This window comes from Gavia stellata, unplaced genomic scaffold (genome assembly GCF_030936135.1).
Source record: "Gavia stellata isolate bGavSte3 unplaced genomic scaffold, bGavSte3.hap2 HAP2_SCAFFOLD_59, whole genome shotgun sequence".
Lineage (NCBI taxonomy): Eukaryota > Metazoa > Chordata > Aves > Gaviiformes > Gaviidae > Gavia > Gavia stellata.
Window position 1 is genome coordinate 163736 of NW_026776859.1, and position 18528 is coordinate 182263.

General features: G+C 53.7%; 2 protein-coding genes across 2 annotated transcripts; one reads left to right on the top strand and one right to left on the bottom strand.

Moving 5' to 3' along the window:
* Nucleotides 1-219: 219 nt before the first annotated feature.
* LOC132321338 (olfactory receptor 14J1-like) lies at nucleotides 220-1281 on the bottom strand. Its single transcript, XM_059834846.1, has one exon. It carries the CDS (start codon nucleotides 1231-1233, stop codon nucleotides 220-222), a length of 1014 nt encoding a protein of 337 aa, XP_059690829.1. The 5' UTR covers nucleotides 1234-1281.
* An 8485-nt stretch (nucleotides 1282-9766) lies between these two features.
* LOC132321339 (olfactory receptor 14A16-like) lies at nucleotides 9767-10732 on the top strand. The gene has a single exon (XM_059834847.1). It carries the CDS (start codon nucleotides 9767-9769, stop codon nucleotides 10730-10732), a length of 966 nt encoding a protein of 321 aa, XP_059690830.1.
* The last annotated feature ends 7796 nt before the right edge of the window (nucleotides 10733-18528 follow it).

Consider the following 18528-nt stretch of genomic DNA (forward strand, 5'->3'; position numbering starts at 1 on the left):
TATTAAAGAGCTGCTGCAAGTGAGTCAGCACTGACCCAGCATTAGACATACCTGTATACATGCAACAGGCAAGGCAGAGAAGATTCATTCCACAGGAGAAGTGACCCGAATCTAAAACGTTGTGTAGGAACGTGGTAACCACAAATAAAAACAGCAATAATGATAGTGATAATTATAAGGATAAAGATGATGAAAATTATAAATATAATTATAAAGATGTTAATGATAATAAAACCCTTCACAAAGTATAGGCTTAGAATGCGTTCCCATGGGAGTCATTTGTGGATAGATGGGAAGTTTATGACTACTGAAAAAAGTCCTTGAAATCACTGTCCTCACAACACCCTTGAGCTCCTGGTTCCTCATGCTGTAGATGAGGGGGTTCACTGCTGGAGGCACCACCGAATACAGCACTGCCACCACCAGATCCAGAGACTGGGAGGCGATGGAGGGGGGCTTGAGGTAGGCAAACAGGCCGGTGCTGATAAACAGGGAGACCACGGCCAGGTGAGGGAGGCACGTGGAAAAGGCTTTGTGCCGTCCCTGCTCAGAGGGGATCCTCAGCACGGCCCTGAAGGTCTGCACATAGGACAGCACGATGGAAACAAAACACCCAAATGATAAACAGGCACTAACCACAAGAAGCCCAACTTCCCTGAGGTAGGAGCGTGAGCAGGAGAGCTTGAGGATATGGGGAATTTCACAGAAGAACTGGTCCACAGCATTGCCCTTGCAGAGGGGTAGTGAAAATGTGTTGGCCGTGTGCAGCACAGCATAGAGAAACCCACTGCCCCAGACAGCTGCTGCCATGTGGACACAAGCTCTGCTGCCCAGGAGGGTCCCGTAGTGCAGGGGTTTGCAGATGGCAACGTAGCGGTCATAGGCCATGACGGTGAGAAGAAAATACTCTGCTGAAGCACAGAAAAAGAAAAAAAAGACCTGTGAAGCACATCCAGAGTAGGAGATGGCCCTGGTGTCCCAGAGGGAATTGGCCATGGCTTTGGGGACAGTGGTGGAGATAAACCCCAGGTCGAGGAGGGAGAGGTTGAGGAGGAAGAAGTACATGGGGGTGTGGAGGCGGTGGTCACAGGCTACGGCGGTGATGATGAGGCCGTTGCCCAGGAGGGCAGCCAGGTAGATGCCCAGGAAGAGCCAGAAGTGCAAGAGCTGCAGCTCCCGCGTGTCTGCGAGTGCCAGGAGGAGGAACTGGGTGATGGAGCTGCTGTTGGACATTTTCTTCCTCTGGGCAAGGGGCACTGTGCAATAAGGAATCGACAGTGACAAGTTAGGAGAAACTTCTCAGGACAATCCCATGCCATTCCTCATAGAAATCCCTGTCCCTGAGCTGAATGAGGAACAAGCCAGTTCATTCCCCAACCCTATCAACTGAATGACATACGGCCTCACAGTTTCAAATACAACTTGGTCACGTAGTTCCCTTGAAGACACCTCCATTGAAGGACCCCAGTCAGAGTTAGAACAGAAGCTGACTTGCACCATCATGCCAGCCCCGAGAGCAAGAGCACAACGAGCAGGTGCGGAAAAAAGGAAGGCTACTGCTGTGCTCCAAAAAAATGAAGCAGGGACAGAAAGGCAGACAGGCATGCAGGGCAGCCTTCTCCTTACCCGGCTGTGCTCTCCACCTCACAGACACATGCACACATGCATATTCATTGCAGGACCCACGTCTTTCTCTTCTGGAGGTCCAGCTGTGGAGGAGGTAACGCATGCCCTGGACTGGGGGCAGAGGCTCTTCTGGGCGGGAGAAGAGACCGGGGGTTGCTCTGGGGGAGGCACCTGCTCTGCAGGGGATGGCAGGGAGGTGCCCAAATCTTTCCTCCCATGGCGTTTCTGGTAGCAGCTCCCTCTCACTCCCGGCCCATGTCTCTGCTGCCTGGAGCTGTCCCTGCCACCCGAGCTGTTTCTCTGTCCCCTCTTCTCCTCCCAGTCGCTGCTCACAGAGCCCATCCCACCCGCTGTGAGCTCAGCTCTGCCCTGAGATACCTCCTGGCAGGGAGGCACTGCCCAAGGGCATCTCTGGGTGGGCAGGGGCTAAGAAGCAGCTCAGACAAGTGCTATCAAGAACTGGGGTCTCAGTCCCTTCTCCAGAGAAGAGAAATAAATTCATATCTCCCCTGCCCACCCAGCCCACCAACAGTGGGAAACTGAAAGCACAGATACCTTCCCTTTCAAGTAAATGCTGCCTCAATGTTCTTCTTCAAAAGGACACTCTGCAAATGCCCCGAGGCTTATCTGGAGCTGTGAGCAGCCCACGCAGCGCCCTATCTACAGCAGAAGCACCCTGCCCTGCCAGGGTTGCTCCTTCCACCCACAGCTTCTCCCCACAGCGCCGTGGGAGCTCCCCGGGCAGGCTGAGTGCTGACCCTGGCAGACAGCAGCGTCCCTGCCCCAGCACACAGCCCCCGGGACACAGGGACCCTGCTCTGAAGGAGAGCCCTGGGCACCCCTGGCTGCACACCCACCTTCACAGCCCTGCAGCCATCCCTGGGAGAAGGCAGCGAACGTGCCCTGTCCTTCTGACGGTGCCGCAGGGAAGCCCTGCTCTGGAGCACTCATCCAACTGCCTTTAAGCTCTCTCAGCCTCGCAGGTCTCCCCTCGGTGCCTGCAGGCAGTGCCCTCAGCCCTGCTCCTGGGCAGAGCTGTCTCTCTGCAGCGCTGCCCGCTTGCCATCAGCTCCCTCCCTCCATCCCAGGAGCCCAGCCCAGCTCAGCAGCAGAGGACCAGCCCAAGGCGGCACTTTCTCTGCCCCCTCTGGGCTCCCTCCAGGTGTCCCTGGGGCTCCAGGGGAACCTGCTGTGAAACAGGCTGAAGGGATCACTCATCTTCCCTCCCGCAGCCGGGGAGAGAGACTTCTTTCCAGCAGTGTCACTTCTCCCATCAGAGGTAGAGTTAGGTCTAAAAATAACCGTTTATATTTTATTGTCAGTCAGGACACCCAGACAATGACAGGCAGGGATCTTCTTTACTCCTGCTGAGGGATAGGATTCAGCTGAGTCAGTTGAGGCATCTCATCCTGTGTTTCTATTGCTAGCACTGCAAGGGGACTCAGCTCCCTCCCATGGCTGCCACAACCGCACAGGAGGTGGGATTCCTCCGCCTCAGTTCCGGTGTGCATTGAACAGGCACCTGCATGTGAGCTGCTTGTCTCAGCTCCTGTGCTAATTAATGAAGATGTAGGTCAGGAGTTGGCTCTTCAGATGAAATACCTGGTGACATCTGAGGTGCCAGAGGTTGGTCAAGGCATGTGCAAGACGACTGCACTTGTCTCTATTTACTCTTTTCTTGGCAGCCTATCTTGCCATCTGTATCATAGGCAGAATTAAGTTTCTCTCTCTCGTTTCCAGCAGCTGGGTTGACTAGATCTCCATTCACTATAATGACGGTTTTCATCCCCACGTTGCCTAATCAAATTCCGGACAGTTACTGTATTTAATGTCCAAATAGAGGCCCGTAGTGTTAGCATTGAAGGGCAGCAGAGCTCCGTACAGCTGGTCTTCAAGGACAACGTCCTCCAAGCACGGAAATGGTCTATAGCAAAACTCAGTTGAATCCTGAAAGTGAATTCAAGGGCACCATAACGAGCTGTTACTACTTCAGGGACAGTGAAGGAAGAAGTAAAGATAACATGGGATCACCCCTAAATTTAGTGAGAGTCGGTCTAAATAGACCTGAGATAGTTTATGTGCTCTTATCACCAGCAAGGTCTCCCAGGCCTTGGTGCCTCAAGGCAGGACTCGAGAGGAAAACAGCCATCAGTGGATAGGAACCAAATCAGTAGCTACTTGAGGAAACCCAAATGTTACCAGTCAAAAGGGACAAGATGTATAAATCTGTGTTTACATAGAGGGAGAGAAAGTGTCATTACCTTGCTGGTCCATGGCCATGGCCTGTAAAAAAATCATGAGAATTTACAGACAAGTGTCAAAGCCTTCTTACCCAATTATTACACCAAGGTCTTTCCCACATATGTTTCAACTTCTGCCTAAGACCTTCCTTCAGCGGTTGATGCAGTTGCCCACACAGAGGTGGCCACTGCCTCCAAGATTCCCGGGGGTAGCTGAAGACTCCACATGCTACTGGGAAATGTGACCCAGGGCTGATGGGAGCCTTTGTGGAGCAGGAGCTGGTGGACAGGCAGGATAGGCCAAAGCATCTCAGCTGAGACAGCTCATTTCTCTCCCTTGAGAAGAAAGGGAAGCTTGGACAAGTGCACCCAAGGGCTCCAGCGTTGGAGGAGAATGAGAAATGAGTGGGTCCAGATGCTGCAGAGTCTACTTGAAGACACTCCTGTGACCCAGATATGTTGGGATCAGTGCAGATTTGTCTATTCAAAAGAGAGCATTTGATTCACTTTGCTCCTTTGCTTCCTTCTGTGATTTCTGGGAGCTCACGGCTTCAGTGTGAGACTCGCTCTGAGTGAATATGGACGAACAGAGCGTGGGGCAGGGAGTGCTTTGGGGGTTTCTGGGATCTGTGCTTGACACAGCAATGTGGTTTTATTGGCCTAAGGGCATCCACTGTGGAAAGTGGACTCCACAGGAGGTCAGGTGGACTTAATGTACAGCAGAGGAGTGTGTTTTATTTTTTATTGAACCAAGCCTTCTTTTGGTTTTGGGTTTTGGAATAAAGAACGATTGTTCTGTGTCTGCGTGCAGCTCATTCTCCAAATAAAGCAAGTGGGAGTTGGTGTCCATGGGCTGAAACATGCAGCTACTGACTGCAGTGGAGAAAGCTCCAATTTGAAGAAAGGTGCTGCGAGTCCCAGGTGGCTGATGAGAGAACTGGTGGGGTTGGAGGGAGGGACAAAGGCTGCCCATAGGGTGTCTGACGTACAGGGTCTTGACTTCCATAGGTATTAGGACTCTATCAGGAGGTGTTCTGTGTCAATAAGAATTGGAGTTTGCTGACATCACTTAATGAATAAGCAGAAAAAGAATAATTGGAAAAAGAAGAAATTGTTTCTTACTGATATTGAGTATCGAAAACTTTTCACTTTGACTACACTCCGCAAACCTCTCAAATGAACCCCACAAGGACTGAGGAATTAGGGAAAGTTATGCGCAGAGCCTTGGCTTGTTAGTGAGTTTTGCATGTTAAGGAGCCCTCTGGTGCCAAGTTCCTGAACTGCAGATACTGCAGGAAGGTTGAACAAGGCTCTGGAGAAGTAAAAGTCAGCACACAGCCTCCAGGTTTCTGAGGGTGTTAGTGGGCCCCAGCGAGGGCCATCGCTGAAGAGGCCATGGAGGGAATGACCAGAAAAGGGACGATTCCTGGGGGCTGCTGAAGCAGGAACTCAGAGGCACTGGTTACAGGTGGAAAATCAAATGTGGAGGCAACTGTGAAAGGCCTTCATGCATTTCATCAAGGAACGAGTAGATGTGGCACTGTGGGACATGGTTTAGTGGGCATGTGGTGTTGGGTTGATGGTTGGACCTGCTGTTCTTACAGGTCTTTTCCAACCTTAGTGATTCTGTTATTCTGTGATCAAGCAGGATGTTCAAGCCCTGACCCCCTAGGAATGGGGATCTGTTCCATCATGGCATGCTCAGGGCTGCTGCTGGGGGTAGTGAGATGTGGGGGCATACGGTGCCGAGTGCAGGACAGCAGGAGGACTCCTCTGAGGCTCTATGGAGTGAGTGGGTGGGTGCAGAGGCAAGAAAGCGCTGGAGCTGTAGGGACCTGGTGTCCTCTTGGGGCCCTCGGTGGAAGAGACAGCGGCCATAGTCGAAAGGACAAGGATTTCAGTTCTGTTGGGAGGTGCCAGCCCCAGCAACGGGGCCATCCCCACCACAGGCTGTCCTACACTGCCCGATGCCTCTGCCTCTTCCTTTGAAGATTTTATCCACCGCCCCTGCTTGCCCACATCACTGTCACCCCATGAGGTTCCTACTGGTCCATCCCTCCAGCCTGTCTATGCCCCTTGGGATGGACACCCTGCCCTCCAGTGTAGTGTCTGTTCTCCTCAATGTGGTCTCTGCTACAAATGTTATGAATAATCCCTCTCTCAGCTCCTCCAGGTCATCAAAAAGACGTTAAACAGGGCCGGTTGCCGGGTAGACCCCAGCAGGACCCTGCTAGCTAGATGCCTGCAGGCAGAGAACCACGCATTGACCACGTACCTCTGAGCCCACCTGTCCAGCTCGTTTTTACCCATCTACCTATCCCCCCATGCAGACCATAATATCCTAACATTGAATATTGTGAGGGATGATGGCGAAAGCTTTGCTGACCTCCAGGTAGAAGACAACCACTGCTCTCCTCCGTGCAGCAATCCTCTCCTTTCTTCAGAAAGAGCAAAGAGGCTGGCCAGGCACAATCTCCCCTGGGTAAATCCCGTCACCTTCCTTTCAGACACCCAGAAAGGGGACGCGAGTGGACGTCCTCGGGGGCACAGCCTTCTGTTCCCCTGCTCATCCCTTGGGCATTTTTGAAAGGTGCGTACAATGTACAGAGGTGCTGCCAGTCATCAGGATGTTCCCCAGTCTCCCTGACCTTTCAGAGGTGATGGAGAGTTTTCTCCCTGTGACAAAGGCCAGCTCGCTCAGCTCCCTGGGATGCCGCCCCTCCAGCCCCAGTGACCAGAAAGGATTGCGCTTGCTCAAGTGACCCCTGACTTGATCCACATCCACTGCTGGTTCTTTTCCTCCAGAGTCCTGCCTCAAGGCGCAAAGGCTTGGGAGACCTTGCTGGGGAAGACTAAGGCAGAGGAGATATAGAGTATCTCAGAGCTGTCTACACCTGCTCTTTCTAAGTTCAGCAGTGGCCACACGTTCTCTTTGTTTTTTCCTAAAACTCTTTCTGGAAGGGCTAACAGCTCCACTTGATGCCCTCGAACCTCTTGCAAGGGTCCACACCAGGGAAGCTTTGGCTTCCCTAAAGCCATCCCCATTTCTAAATTTGTCCCTGAGTCCTTGCATCCACCTCCGGAATGCTTCTGTTTTTCTATGAAACTTCTTAATGAGTTCCTTCTTTAACCAAGCTGCTCTCCTGAAATGTCTGGTTGTTTTCCTGCTTAGTGGTCTGGAAACGCCTTGTGCTTTGAAGATGCTTTCCAGAAAGACCCGCTGTACGGAGCTCTGCTGCCCACGGGCTTACAACTAAAAATCCCTTGAAGAGGCTAAACTCTTCCCCCACTATTTCACGGTCACTGCAGCCCAGGCTCACACTGGTTTTCACATCCCTCATCAGCACTGCCTCTTTCGCAAGGACCAGATTCAGGCAAAGATCACCTTTGTTGGCCTGGCACCTGTGCAAAGAAGTGGTCCCAAGAGACCCCAGACACCAGCTGCACAGTCTGCATCCTGCTGTGCTCCCCTCCCAGTGAGTGTCGGGGTCATTACAGTCCCCAACAAGACCTGGGGCCATGGATCTGGAGACTTCCATGGCTTGCTTAAATAAGCCTTTCTCCTCTGCCTTCTCCTGATTGCAGGTTCTGAGGGCCTGTGGTGGAGGTGAAGCTGATCTCCAGGAAGACAAGGTGCTGCTGAAAATGTCCTTGGCTTTGGACACGCTGTGATCCAGGAACACGGTGACAATCATTCACCTCTTCCTTGACTGTATCATCAAGGGGCTGAGCAAAGGCTTGTTGAAAGAAGCACCAAGAGAGTTTGGGAGCAGCCAAATGATTGGAGCCGCCCGTGCGATGGGCTTCCTGTTCATGCACTGCTCTGCATCGGCTGGATGAACTTGGGTCAGACCTTGCCTCACTGCAGGGCTGGGATTCAGTCGCTGGCCAACAGAGCCCGAATCTGCCGGAGATGCCACCTGGGCTTGCACAAAGGAAGCGAACCTGTCGGCAACGCTGCCTGGGGTGTCTGTCCCGCATCCCCTCTGAACGGGAATGGCTTTCCCATAGGTCCTGTGCTGTCCCTGCCAGCCACAGGCCGTTGTGCTGGAGAGCCCTGGCATCTCGTGTAGCACTCCAGGCCTGTGTGTGGCCATTGAGCAGCTGCCCTGAACCAGGTTAAGCACTGGGGGATGTCCTTGAGACAACTGCCATTACAGTCAGTGGAGATCTAGGAAATACAGCTGATGGGGAAGAGAAGGAGAGAGACTTTTAGACCTAACTCTGTCTCTGATGGGAGAAATGTCACAGCTGGAAAGAATTCCCTCTCCCCAGCTGCGGGAGGGAAGATGAGTGATCCTTCAGCCTGTTTCACAGCAGGTTCCCCTGGAGCCCCAGGGACACCTGGAGGGAGCCCAGAGCGGGCAGAGAAAGTGCCGCCTTGGGCTGGTCCTCTGCTGCTGAGCTGGGCTGGGCTCCTGGGATGGAGGGAGGGAGCTGATGGCAAGCGGGCAGCGCTGCAGAGAGACAGCTCTGCCCAGGAGCAGGGCTGGGGGCACTGCCTGCAGGCACCGAGGGGAGACCTGCGAGGCTGAGAGAGCTTAAAGGCAGTTGGATGAGTGCTCCAGAGCAGGGCTTCCCTGCTGCACCGTCAGAAGGACAGGACGCGTTCGCTGCCTTCTCCCAGGGATGGCTGCAGGGCTGTGAAGGTGGGTGTGCAGCCAGGGGTGCCCAGGGCTCTCCTTCAGAGCAGGGTCCCTGTGTCCCGGGGGCTGTGTGCTGGGGCAGGGACGCTGCTGTCTGCCAGGGTCAGCACTCAGCCTGCCCGGGGAGCTCCCCACGGCGCTGTGGGGAGAAGCTGTGGGTGGAAGGAGCAACCCTGGCAGGGCAGGGTGCTTCTGCTGTAGATAGGGCGCTGCATGGGCTGCTCACAGCTCCAGATAAGCCTCGGGGCATTTGCAGAGCGTTCTTTTGAAGAAGAACATTGAGGCAGCATTTACTTGAAAGGGAAGGTATCTGTGCTTTCACTTTCCCACTGTTGGTGGGCTAGGTGGGCAGTGGAGATATGAATTTATTTCTCTTCTCTGGAGAAGGGACTGAGACCCCAGTTCTTGATAGCACTTGTCTGAGCTGCTTCTTAGCCCCTGCCCACCCAGAGATGCCCTTGGGCAGTGCCTCCCTGCCAGGAGGTATCTCAGGGCAGAGCTGAGCTCACAGCGGGTGGGATGGGCTCTGTGAGCAGCGACTGGGAGGAGAAGAGGGCACAGAGAAACAGCTCGGGTGGCAGGGACAGCTCCAGGCAGCAGAGACATGGGCAGGGAGTGAGAGGGAGCTGCTACCAGAAACGCCATGGGAGGAAAGATTTGGGCACCTCCCTGCCATCCCCTGCAGAGCAGGTGCCTCCCCCAGAGCAACCCCCGGTCTCTTCTCCCGCCCAGAAGAGCCTCTGCCCCCAGTCCAGGGCATGCGTTACCTCCTCCACAGCTGGACCTCCAGAAGAGAAAGACGTGGGTCCTGCAATGAATATGCATGTGTGCATGTGTCTGTGAGGTGGAGAGCACAGCCGGGTAAGGAGAAGGCTGCCCTGCATGCCTGTCTGCCTTTCTGTCCCTGCTTCATTTTTTTGGAGCACAGCAGTAGCCTTCCTTTTTTCCGCACCTGCTCGTTGTGCTCTTGCTCTCGGGGCTGGCATGATGGTGCAAGTCAGCTTCTGTTCTAACTCTGACTGGGGTCCTTCAATGGAGGTGTCTTCAAGGGAACTACGTGACCAAGTTGTATTTGAAACTGTGAGGCAGTATGTCATTCAGTTGATAGGGTTGGGGAATGAACGGACTTGTCCCTCATTCAGCTCAGGGACAGGGATTTCTATGAGGAATGGCATGGGATTGTCCTGAGAAGTTTCTCCTAACTTGTCACTGTCGATTCCTTATTGCACAGTGCCCCTTGCCCAGAGGAAGAAAATGTCCAACAGCAGCTCCATCACCCAGTTCCTCCTCCTGGCACTCGCAGACACGCGGGAGCTGCAGCTCTTGCACTTCTGGCTCTTCCTGGGCATCTACCTGGCTGCCCTCCTGGGCAACGGCCTCATCATCACCGCCGTAGCCTGTGACCACCGCCTCCACACCCCCATGTACTTCTTCCTCCTCAACCTCTCCCTCCTCGACCTGGGCTCCATCTCCACCACTCTCCCCAAAGCCATGGCCAATTCCCTCTGGGACACCAGGGCCATCTCCTACCCAGAATGTGTTGCACAGGTCTTTCTCCTTTTCTTCTTACTTGGAGCAGAGTGTGCCCTTCTGTCTGTCATGGCCTATGACCGCTACGTTGCCATCTGCAAACCCCTGCACTACGGGACCCTCCTGGGCAGCAGAGCTTGTGTCCACATGGCAGCAGCTGCCTGGGGCAGTGGGTTTATCAATTCTCTCCTGCACACGGCCAACACATTTTCACTACCACTCTGCAAGGGCAATGCTGTGGACCAGTTCTTCTGTGAAATCCCCCAGATCCTCAAGCTCTCCTGCTCACACTCCTACCTCAGGGAAGTTGGGCTTCTTGTGGTTAGTGTCTGTTTAGTCCTTGGGTGTTTTGTTTGCATCGTGCTGTCCTATGTGCAGATCTTCAGGGCCGTGCTGAGGATCCCCTCTGAGCAGGGACGGCACAAAGCCTTTTCCACGTGCCTCCCTCACCTGGTTGTGGTCTCCCTGTTTATCAGCACTGCCATGTTTGCCTACCTCAAGCCCCCCTCCATCTCTTCCCCATCCCTGGATCTGGTGGTGGCAGTGCTGTACTCGGTGGTGCCTCCAGCAGTGAACCCCCTCATCTACAGCATGAGGAACCAGGAGTTCAAGGATGCACTGTGGAAACTGATGACTGGAAGTATTTCTGAAGCTATAAACTGCCCATGTTCTTCTGCACAGCTGTTATAACGTGACTCATTACAGGCTCAGCCTGTCATCTGTATTTTTTGTTGTTGGTCGTAGTGTTTTACTTGTCATCCCCTTTCCAGTTCACTCTCTGCTTTTCTTTTCTGACCAAGTGCCTGTGTCAATGTGGACCCGTGCTCTCCCTCTGCGTTTAAAGAAAATAAAGGGCCCTGCACTGACAGTTTGCTTTCTGAGCTCTTTCCTCCAAGACATGTTTTTATATCTGCAGGAGAATTCCTGTGTGCAGAGGTGGAGCGGAAGAGAGTCCCAGCATGGCAGCACTGCCAGGGAGCCCTTGGTCTTCCTGAGGTTTTCTCTTCTCACTTCCGCACGCTCCTTGTGATCTCTTGGGTTTGGTGTAAGGTCTGATTGCCCTGGCAGCTTGGTCACAGCCCTGCTGCGTGGCAGTCGTGTGACCGCAGGCAGGGACAGGCAATGGGCACTTCTGTGACAGAGCTGGCCTCCCTAAGAGCGGTTCCATCATGAAAGGGGTTCTCCTGAGGGCACTGCCTGAAGGCTTAGGTCTTCTTCCAAAGCTGCGCTCAAGAACGTGCCCAAGAAAGTGTCCCGCAGATGAAAACACCAGTGAACAGCTAAACAGTGTGAGTGTGCAGGGTGGGGGCACGCAGCAGTGTCCTGGGACAGCCAGGCCTCCTGGGACAGACATGAGGGCCCAGCAGAGCAGGGTCTGCTCTGTGCCCGTGTTCGCTGGACACCCTGGGAGAGCTGCCTGCGCTGCTTTTGGCTGGGACAGAGCTCGTTTACTTCATAGTAGCTAGCATGGGGCTATGTTTTTGTTTTGTGCTGAAAACAGTGTTGATAAAGCAGGGCTGTGTTAGTTACTGCTGAGCAGTGCTTACACAGCGTCACGGCCTTTTCTGCTCCTCACCCCACCCCACCAGCGAGTAGGCTGGGGGTGCACAAGAAGTTGGGAGGGGTCACAGCCGGGACAGCGGACCCCAACTGACCAAAGGGATATTCCATACCATATAAAGCTCGGGGAAGAAGGAGGAAGGGGGGAACATTTGGAGTGACGGCGTTTGTCTTCCCAAGTAACGGTTACGTGTGATGGAGCCCTGCTTACCTGGAGATGGTGAACACCTGCGTGCCGATGGGAAGTAGTGAATGAATTCCTTGTTTTGCTTTGCTTGCGTGCGCGGCTTTTGCTTTACCTGTTGAACTCTCTTTTATCTCAACCAATCCGTTTTCTTACTTTTACCCTTCTGACTCTCTCCCACCTGGAGGTGTAGGGAGTGAGCAGCTGTGAGGTGCTTAGTTGCCAGCTGGGGTTAAACCACGTCACTGCCCCGGGCAATCATCACTGACTAGCCCCTCACAACCACCGTTTCCAGCACTGGGAAAGACTCGCACCCCTGAACACCCCTGTGTGTAAGATGAGTGCACGAGGCCAGCTCGGCTGTGGGCGCCTGACAGAGCCCTGACATTTCTGTGTGTGCCTCCAGCAACAACTCCCACCATCCCAGTGAGATTCAGCTCAGCTGCCTTGGAGAGGATCATTGCAAATGCTCCTGTCTGCTACATCACCCTTGCCTGTGATTCTGGACCGTGCCCTCAAAAGTGCCAGGGCAATCAGAGAGGTTCTGGCATCCTTGGAAAAGACAGACGTCAGACCCATCTTCAGGAAGGGCAGGAATGAGAACTGGGAGAATGACCGGCTGCTCAGCCGACCTCCGTCCCTGGGAAGGTGATGGGACGCCTCCTCCTGCAGCCATTGCCAGGTACTTGAAGGACAAGAAAGGGATTGCTGAACCAAAGTAGGCAAGGGAAAGAAGGGCCTGTTGTGCACAGGGAACTTTGCAAGGCCTTTGACACGGTCTCCCGTCGGGTCCCTATAGCCAGACTGGTGCTCTCTGGGCTGAGAAATTGGACGTTCGGGAGGGTGGGAGGTTGGCTGGATGATCAGACCCAGGTGTCATTAGTGGTACAAAGTCCTCCGTGCAGCCAGTTACTAGCGGCATCCCTCAGTGACCAGCACTTGGGCCAACACTGTTGAATGTCTTCTTTATCCCCCTGTAAGATGGGACGGGGCGCACTGCCAGCTCCTTTGTGGGTGATGCAAAGCTGGGTGGCGGCCTTGAACAACCTCCTCCAGTTCAGCCGGCCTGGAGCAGGAGAGTCGGACAAGGTGTTGTCATAAGCACCTGCACAAGCCCGCTGCATGCGCCTGCCATAACTGCTGCAGAGCCACCAGTGACATCACAAGCAGGGCCACAAGCCACCTGCATACTCCTGGCCTACCGCCTGCTCAGCCACCAGTGACAACGTAAGCAGCTGCACAGCAGGAGCGTCCTCACTGCCAACAGCCCGGATTTTTCCCCTCCATCTCCGTCCCCCACCCCCCCGGGCTCTCCTCCCTCCCAGGCACCTTTCGCACCCACTCCACCACCTCCCAATGCCTCTGATTGTCTCTGTGTGCGTGTGGCAGATGTTACCGCGGAAGCATTGTCCCAGCCGGGTCACCTGCATCTCCTTCTCCTTCTGGTGTCATCGGGACTGCGCCAACTCTCTGATGCGCTTTTTCACCTCATGGGCCCTCTCGTCCTGCCTCCCTTCTGCTGTTACATCCTGTTCCTGCAAGGGAAGTGACCACCAGTCGGTGTCCCCTCTGTGGCGTCACCTGCATCTTCCTGACATGGACAGCTGGTGGGAACTGTCACCATCCACCCTGGGGGGCTCCTGTGGTGCAGCCCTGCACCCACTGTGAATTATTTCCAAAGTCAGAGGGAACCTGAGTGCTTTCCCTAATGTTGACGACATGAAGGAGAAGAGATGAAAGTTCCATTCAGGCTGGAAGGGACCTTGCAAGACGTCTGTCGACCAACATTCTACTCAAAGCAGGGTCACACCGGGTTGCTCATGGCTTTATCCATGTGGGTCTTTGAAACTTCCAGGGATGGAGGCAGCCCACACTCTCTGGGAAGAGTCCTCACATGTCTCACTGTCCTCATGCATCCGATGCTTCTCCCTATAAGAAGCCTGACCCTCTCCTGTTCCCCAAGAACGAAGACGCCCATTGCTTCTTGTACTTGTGCCTTACACCACAGTGTCTTCTTGGAAACCTCACCATAGGCAGTGCAAGGCTGTTACATCCTCCCTTGAGAGCCCTCCGTTCTCCACTCTGAACAAGCCCAGCTCCCTCAGCCCCTCCTAACAGGGCAAGTGCTCCAGCCCTCACCATCTTTCTGGCCCTCTGCTGAACTGGCTCCAGTTTGCCACTGTCTCTCTGCCATCAAGGTGCACCAAACCCATGTATAATGTTCTGGATGTGGTCTAACACGTGCTGAGTAGAGGAAGATCATCACTGCCCCTGGCTGTGCTCCTGCTCAAGCAGCCCAGGATGCTGTTGCCCTTCTCTGCAGAATGGCTCATGTTTTGCCTACGGTAACCCAAGGACCACCAGAGCCTTTCCCACAGAGCTGCTTCCTACACCTAGGCAGCCGCAGGCCTCTGTCTTTGCAGGGGCTTAGTGCACCTCAAGAGCAGGACTTGGGATTTGTCCTGATTGCGTACCTTGAGGTTCCTATTAGCCCATCCCTCCAGCTCATCTATGTCACACAGAATCACAGAATCACACAGAAACACTAAGGTTGGAAAAGACCTGTAAGATCATCAAGTCCAACCATTACAGAAAAAAACCCAAACAAAAACAAAACCAAAAAACCCCAAACCACCACAACAAACAAAAAAAACCCCACCCACACCACACAACACCATGCCCATCAAGCCACATCCCACATGTCCCTTGGGGTGGCAGCCCTGCCCGTCAGTGTAGTGTCTGCTCTCCTCAAAATGCTGTCATCTACAAATGTTATGAAAAAGCACTCCCCCATCCTGTCTGGGTAATTAAAAATGCTTTAAACAGGGCAGGTACAGGACAGACCCCTGCAGGACCCTGTTAGCTAGAGACCTCCACACAGAGTAGTACGCACTGACCACGTCCGTCCAAGACTGACCGTCCAACTCTTTTTTTTACCCATCTACTTATTCACCCGTGCAGACCATAATGACCTAACTTGGACACAAGAACATTGTGAGGAACGATGCTGAAAGCTTTGCTGACTTCCAGGTCAAGACAACCACTGCTCTCCACACATACGGCAATGCTGTCCTTTCATCAGAGAAAGCAAAGAGGCTGGCCAGGCACAATCTCCCCTGGGTAAATCCAGTCACCTGCTCTTTCAGACAGCCAGAAATGGGACCCCGGTGCCCACTCTCCAGGGACAGCCTTTAGCTCCCCTGCTCACCATTTGGGCCTTTTTCAGAGAGTGCAGGCAGCATTTGGGTGCTGCCAGGTGTCAGGGAGATCTCCCAGTCTCCATGGCCTTTCAAAGGTGATGGAGAATGGCCTCACTGTGGCATCAGCTCCCTTGGATGCCGCCCCTCCAGTCCCATAGACTGGTAAGGATTGAGTTTGCTCCAGTTACTCCTGACTTCATCCAAATTCACCAGTAGTTGTTTTGTTGAGTCCTGCCTCAAGGCACAAAGGCCTGGGAGACCTTGCTGGAGCAGACTAAGGCAAGAAGGACATAGAGAATGTCAGCTCTATCCACACTTTGCACCTGTGCACAGAACTTGTCCCAAGAGACCCAGACACCAGCTGGACAGTCTGCGTCCTGCTATATTCCCCTTCCCGTGACCCCTTCAGGGTCATTAAAGGCCCCAACAAGACCTGGGGTCATTCATCTGGAGACTTCCTTGGGTTGCTTAAACAAGGCTTAGTCCACTTCCTCACCCTGGTTGCAGGCCCTTCATCTCCCACCAGGATGCCACACTCAGTGGCCTCTCCTCTGACCCTCGCCCACAAGGGCTCACTCAACCTGTTGCACATCCCGTAGAGGAGCACCACGCCTACGACAAGCTCCCTCAGATGGAGGGCATCCCCCTCCCCATCTTCCCGGCCTGCGTCTCCTGAAAAGCCCGTATGCACCATGGCAGAACCACTGCCAGCTCTCACTGTCCCTCAGAGGGACAGCGAGTGAGTAGCTCAGAAGTTCATGTTTGCATTGTTCGGATGAGACGCAAGCATGCCCATCACGTACGTGAGGTGAGGAACTAAAATGAGCACAGATGCCATCAGCTATTCCTGGGGGGTCCATGGAGGTGTATAGAACAGACGGTGTCTCGAGGTCACTTCACGTTGACTGTAATGTCCCCTGGGAAACCACTTGAATGCAGCACTGGGATCTGCTTCCTTGAACCAAGGTCCCCGTGTCCATTCCCCACACCGTGGGGCATCTCACACGAATGCAGAGCTGGGCAACTTACTGCGAATGGGGAATGTCCCCAACTCTTAGACAACTCTCTTCCTCCTCTCTCTCATGACCTGTCCTAGGATTGGGGTTGGGAACACCCTCATCATTCTGCTGGGGGTGGAACACTGGAACACTTGCTACAGCTCCACCAGCATGTCCCGGCTGCTGGCCAACTTCCCGACTGGGGACAGCCCCATCTCTGCTCACAGCAGTGTTAGTTAGGTGGGAATGCTCTGGTGAGGTCAGCTGTGCCTCAGGATCTCAGGGGATAGCAGGAGGCACGAGGCTGTGAAGGTGGCTGTGAGGTCACTTCTGTCTCTGGAGTTGACAGGCCAGCAGCAGGAACACGTCTGGGAAAGGGCCTGTGAGGTCACTTCTTTCTCAAGTAGCTGACAGGTCAGCCCTTGACTGGTGGCTGGGACATGTGCTTCTAGGCTCACATCTGCCAGAGTCTCTGACAGACCAGCAGCAGGCACCTGGCTGGCAAGTTGATTGTGGGAATCCCTTTCCCTAAGAACCTGGTAGGCCCACACAGGAGGAGGGCTTGGATATGGGTTGTCATCTCCTTTCCGCCTGAGTACCTGATGGGACAGCAGTACGCACACGGTTTGGTTGTGTTTATGGGAGAAGCCGAAAGGCCAGCAGCAGGCATGTGGCTTGGGAGGTCATGGTGAGGTCGCTTCTGCCTCGTCGGCTGGTGCAGCAAGTCTTGCAGATCCCATCTGTAGAAAGGTGATGCCATTTTCCTCCTGTGATCCCTTTCAGTGTTTCCTTAGAAGGAAAAAAGTCAAGTCCTCATTTCTACTGCCCCCAAAAGAGGCAGTTCACCTGTGAATTTGCTGTGGCAGTTCTAGATATAGGTAAGGACATGCAGTTGGCCTAATCACTGGTATCAGGTGGGAGCTTCCTGCAGACTTCTCATCACAATCCAATTTATTCTGCGACCCAGGAGTATGATCTGCACAAGAGAGCCTGAAGGCCAAGCTGTACGTGGAGCACAGCCCAGGCCTGGGTCTACTCAGGTTTCCTCTTAGATGGATCCCCAACTCCTTGAGGTACAGTGGTCTTTTGGTCAGGATCACTGCACTGCCTGAGGAAGGCTGGGAAGAGGATGAGTGTCCTCCAGGCAGCTGGAGGAAGGGACACTATTTTAGGCCCTGGTAATCACCGGGGCCTTTGAAGACCATGGACCTCTGCTAGAAGACCTCAGTTACAGGGAAGGTGGAAAGTGATCCCTGGCCCACCATGCTGAGAATGCTCTCCAGGATATGTTTTTCACAAGAAGACAAGGCAGGACTGGTGGGAGATGTGGATGGTCGCTTTGGCTGCAGTGTGAGTGAGGGGGTAGGGTGGAAAACCCTGAGGGAAGAGTGCAAGACAAATTGTGGCAGGGCTGAGTGGAGAGGAAGGATGATCTCCACCAGCCCTCTGGCAGTGCTCTTCCTAATGAAGCCCAGGATTGTGTTGTCCACCCAAGGTGCAAAGCCAGGAGGTATTAAGGCATTGGGGAGACCTAATAACAGCCTTCCCACATCTTCTTGGATACCAGCAAGAAAATAGAGCCAGGTTCTTCACTGTTGTGCATGATGGGAGGATGAGGGCCAATGGACATCAGCTGAAACCAGACAGGAAAAACTTTCTCCCCATCAAGACAGTCAAGCACCGGAGCAGATTTCGCAGAGAGCTTGTGTCATCTCCATCCCTGGAGCTTTTAAAGCCCACAATGACTCATCCCCTGAGAAACCAGCTCTGACCTCATAGCTGACCCTGCTGAGAGCAGGAGGTTGGCCTAGAGACCTCCTGAGGTCCCTTCCAGCATGAATGATTCTGTGCTTCCATCCACCACAGATCTTGCCTTCAGGATGGGAGGCAAAGCACTCGGGTTCCTGCTGACCGCTGAAGTCAGACAGAAGGAAGTTTGGTCAGGTGATCTGTGACTTTCTTGTCCCACTCCAGGCATTATTATTCAGGTGCAGGGCTGCTTGGCAGGTACCCCAAACAGCCCTGACCATTTCATTTCCTTCACTTTTTCTTTCCTTTTTCCCTCTTTTCCTCCTCACAATCTCTTGCCCTTGACCATCCTTGTACCCTCCCATGCAGACAGCCCATCTCTCTTTACCCTTTCCTCCCTGGCCCCAGTTTGGCTTCCTTTGTACCTTCCTTTGGTGTTTCTGAGCTTGTCACCAGGGATGTTTCGACCTTTGCCAGCGATTCCATTACACTAGTATGTCTTCTATTGTCTCTAGTGTCCTGCAATTCTTCCTGCTGAGATCTTGTCTGAGGCACCGCTAATCTGGTGGGCCATCTGTATGCACACATTGACAGCTGTCCAAACAGAGCTTGACTCCAGGGGGACCTTGAGAAGCTCTCGGATTTGGCAGTAGAAAACTCATGAAGTTTTAGAAGCAGAAGTTGTGAGTCCTTTTTTTGGGCCAGAATAACCCCAACCATGAGGGCGGGCTGGGACCTGAACAGCTCAGGAGTGACCCTGAGGTGAAGGGCCTGGGTGTTCCAAGGGGTGCCATA